The 4,531-nt window shown below is 43.5% G+C and overlaps 1 protein-coding gene across 1 annotated transcript in view; it reads right to left on the bottom strand.

Annotated features, from left to right (window-relative positions):
• The window catches only part of EPS8L3 (EPS8 like 3), a 74,483-nt gene that overhangs the window by 22,418 nt on the left and 47,534 nt on the right, over nucleotides 1-4,531 (bottom strand). Inside the window, exons 9-10 of the mRNA XM_018566987.1 lie at nucleotides 1,356-1,431; nucleotides 385-455 (exon numbers count right to left, since the gene is read on the bottom strand). Coding sequence (XP_018422489.1) covers nucleotides 385-455; nucleotides 1,356-1,431 — 147 coding nt within the window. The remainder of the gene's footprint in view (nucleotides 1-384; nucleotides 456-1,355; nucleotides 1,432-4,531) is intronic.

Genomic DNA, 4,531 nt, shown 5'->3' with positions numbered 1-4,531 from the left:
CATATACACACATATAAGACTTTCTCATGACACAGCGGTATAATGTGGTAAAGGGAGACTTTAGCTGGGAATCAGACTTGAACAGTCTGAAAACAAGTACATTTCTGCTCTCTGCATATTTTGGTAATTCATATTATTTACAATACCCAATTATGTACTTTATACCTGCTATATTGCATATTTAATTTGCATGATTGCATTTTTTAAATAAAAAAACAGCCAACTGTTTAATTTCAGTTTTGCTGGCATGTACCTTCGTTTTCATTCACTAGTGTTTGCATGCAATGTTGTTGCCCAGTATCCCCGGACAGTTTATTTACAGACAGCAACAGAAGCCGGATGGGGAATCCTTAATTTAGGTCAGTGTTATATATGTCTACTCACCAATAAATTAAAAGCGTATTTTATCTTCTGAAGGCAGTCCAAAAAATCTGATTCTGGAATAGCAGTTTTTCCTTTTCAAACAGAAAAATAGGGGAAAAATACATTAGATTACTTTTTTATTATTCATAGTTTAGTGGTCATATAAACTGTTCTGCTTTTGAGACAGGGTAACTATATTCCAACTAAAAATAAAATGCTGTCCCGAAGCTATTCCCGTCGCAAACGACAGATTCCCTGTCGGCTGATGTACAGTATGTCAACAAACCTGCCGAGGATCCTGGGGGATATCATTGGCCAAATAAAGTCATGACCATATTCAAAGATTTGGAGTCAAAGACTTCATCCAGGATCCCTGGCTGGTTTGCTTAGAAACAGAGGTCAGATGGGGACCTGTCATTAACGGTGGAAGTGCTACCTCCAATACATGACAGATTGAACTGGCCAGATGTGGGCAGTTTGCTCAGCCATTCATTAAATTTCGAACAGGCGAAGTTTGGGTTAAAATCAGAGCTTTAAGACTGATCATGGCTTCACTGTTTACTGAGTTTTCTGGGAGTCCAGAGTTTGAGTTATTATTGTAGTTTTACACTAAAATAATGTATATTTAACCTTTTTCTGGACTTGCATTACAAAAAAAAATATTGCAAAACAGCAAAACGCTGAAAGCAGTGCCAGTATGTGCACTGAGTAAATATGGTTACAATTATGCATATTAAGCTGATAAATTGTACATATTTATCTAAACACGTGAGGTGAATTTGTAAAAACTGGAGCAGACAGAATTTGTAGCAGTTGCCCATGACATCCAATCACTTTCTAGCTTTCATTATCAAAGTTTAATTGAACAAACTAAGGATAGAAGCTAATTGGTTGCATATGCAGGTGCTCCAGATTTTAACTGCTTCAGTTTTGATAAATTCCCCCTACTGTATCTAAATACAAAGCCATGCATGCATATTTAATTCACTCACCTTTTTTTTTCTTTTTATATAAATCCAAATTTCCAACAAATATTTCGATATCACCAAGAACATGATTTAACACTTCCTGAAGTAGAGAAAAGTAAGAGTAAAAAACCTTGCATGGTATTATAAGCAATAACTTATTACTATTGTCAATCCTTGTAAATGCAGAAATGCTAGACAGAGGTATTACGAAAAATTGTTATCTCATAATTACCGTAATTTTCCTTTCCTGGCTCCTCCTCATGTCAGCCTACAATGGGTCAACTTCGCCCTCTTGACCCCCCCTTAGCACACTCCCTCAAGAGCATAAAACACCCCTATCACAACCAACTAGTGTTCATTAACTAGTTCTCGCGATGGCCAAGGGTGGGATCGCCTGGCTGACATGAGGAGGAGCCAGGAAAGGAAAATTACGGCCTCCTGGCCCTCCTCATCTCAGCCTAGGATGTAATAGCAATATGTAGGGGGGGAGGGGGGGAACAATAGCATACAACCTGTGACTCAATGCACAATCAACATATATATTTATTTAGCGAGAGCTGTAGAAAGTATGGAAAATCCCAGTACACTCTCTGGACTAAATCTGACAACCAACTTATAATGTTTAAGAAAAGTGTTAGGCATGCTCCAGCTTGCGGCTTTACAAATCGTGCCTACAGGAAGCTTGGCAAGGCTTGCCCATGACGCCACCATCCCTCTCGTTGAATAAGTCCTGATCTCTGATGGAGGAGAAAACCCCCAAATGTTGAGGGTATTGCCAATGCAATTGTCATGACGATCAAAGAGGACAGCACTCTTGGTCCAGCCGCTTGGCCTTTCCTTGTGCCTCCTGGAAGTACAAACAAGATTTCTGCTGTGCCAAACTGTGCTGTTCTTTCCAGATACACAGAAACACTGTAGACCAGGTCTAATGTTTTCCATTCCTGTTCTTCCTCTGGAACCTGTATTGCTTCAATTTCCCAGTTGAAATGAAATTCGGACGATACTATCGGTAGAAAAGTGTGTACAGGTCGTAGTACAATCCTGTTTGGTAAGAGCATGAGAAAAGGCTCCTTCATGGCAAGCGCCTGCAATTCCAACACTCTTCTATCAGTAGTAATGGCAAGGGGAAAAACTGTTCTTAAGGTGAGGTGCCACAAGGAACATGATTGTATTGTGGTCGAGGTAGAGGGTGAACTGGCCCTCTACGAGACAGAGTGACGCCTGATGCTGCCAGGATCGCTGCAGCACAAGGATGTGGCATCATTATTATTATCATTATTATTATACAGGGTTTATATAGCGCCAACAGTTTGATCAGCGCTTTACAATATAAGGAAGACATTACAATCACAATACAATTCAAGACAAGATGGTAAGGAGGGCCCTGCCCGTGAGGGCTTACAATCTAAAAGGGAGATTAATGGCAGGTATGGCACTGTGAAACAGGAGGCCCTCCAAACGGGGGAGGCTGAACCCGGACAGGAATCCAACTCCATGTACAAATTAAGTCTCCGACATCTTCCTGAGCGAGGATAAAAACAGAACACTGGTTGGTTGTGATAGGAGTGTTTTACGCTTTTGTGGGGGTGTCCTAAGGGGGGTCAAGAGGGCAGAGTTGACCCATTGCAGGTTGACATTACAACAAATGTTAATAAATAAATATTTATACATTTTAATCTGTGCCTTTTTGCAAAACAGTGAAAATCAAAGTTAAGCACAGTATATGTATTATATACTCAAAAAAAGTTTTTCCTTAACATACCTTAACATACACTTTAGCCTGTTGCCACAGGCCATAGGCATATATGTGGAGACACAGTCCCACATCCTACTTCCTCCTTCCCGCTCAGCCCTCCAGATGGCCAGCGAAGTACAATGTGAGTAGGTATTCTCTTGCTTCCCTTCCCCCCTCTACTGCCCTGTCCCTCTCCCCCCCCTTTCTTTCCCCCTCTCCCCCAATCCTCTTGGGATTTGTAGTAGGAATTTTTACACTGAAGCAACTGCCTGAGGTCCCGTGCATCCTGGGAACCTAGGCAGCCTTCCTGTGAACTTCAGCGCCTGCTTACAGCGCCAGCTGCACATCTCCTCCTTCTTATTGGGTAACCACCCCGCCCATACCCGCTCGTGAGACCCTCTGGACCCCTGGTTAGACCCCCACACAGCCCTCCTGGGACCCCACACAGCCCACCTGAGACACCACACAGCCCTCATGAGACCCTGGAGACATCAGCCACCCCAGAGCAACACAGGGTATTTAGCTTCATATAATTCTGCATTGCTGGCATTTGTAGTCCTCCATAGCTGGTGGTATTCTACATTGAACTATATTGTTTCATTAGGATTGGTATTCTGCATTCAGAATATGACCAGCCATACAGGACCACAAATCCCAGCAATAAAACATTATACAGCAAATCAGCTATGCTGAATACCACCAGCTGCAGACCCCCTCTTCCCCCTTCCAGCTCTCACCCACCCAGACATGGAGTGCCAACCTCACCTAACGACTCCTGCAGCACCTTCTTCCAGGTGGCCCGGGGCAGGATGGAGTGCAGGAGAAGGTCCTCAGCATCTCCCACACAGCAGGATGTGCTGCCTGGCGGTGCGGCTCTGCCTCCTATGTTCACACCTCTCCATCCCCGCACAGCCGCCTGTGCAGGCAGCGGTTCTTCTACTGTGTGTGTCAGAGTGGCAATGGAGGGAGGGATCTGCCACTGACATGTACTGTACATATGTGCAATGGGCCCACAATGTAGGCATGCCAAACTCATTTATTTCTGCTTTTCCTTATCTACTTTAGTAAATTGGGTCCAATGTCTTGTGTTACCCTGGGGTCTCTCCTAGGAACATTGCTCTTCCCCTCAGATCTCTTTCTCAGCTTGGACTCTGTTTATTGAATACAATTATTTTCTCAATTAAACCTACTTGTTACCCTGGGGTCTTTAACATATACTTCTGTCAAATAATGCATTATATCCCCCTCCAGCTGTTAAGGCACAGCTTCTTATGGTTGCCAGAAGCAAGAAAGAACAAAAGAACAAATATGCACCTCTTTGAATAAGTGTGTAACCCAAAAATTAAAATGATCAGTTGCAACAGTTCCTGCTGTGGATCTGCAACTATCCAGAAGGGAAGTATGAAATCCACCCCCCCCCCCCCCCCCCCCCGGGCACGCTGGGGGCGCGGCTCACGTGCGATTT

This window comes from Nanorana parkeri, unplaced genomic scaffold, assembly GCF_000935625.1.
Source record: "Nanorana parkeri isolate BGI_ZX_2015 unplaced genomic scaffold, ASM93562v1 scaffold995, whole genome shotgun sequence".
NCBI lineage: Eukaryota > Metazoa > Chordata > Amphibia > Anura > Dicroglossidae > Nanorana > Nanorana parkeri.
This window is presented reverse-complemented; position numbering and strand designations above follow the sequence as displayed.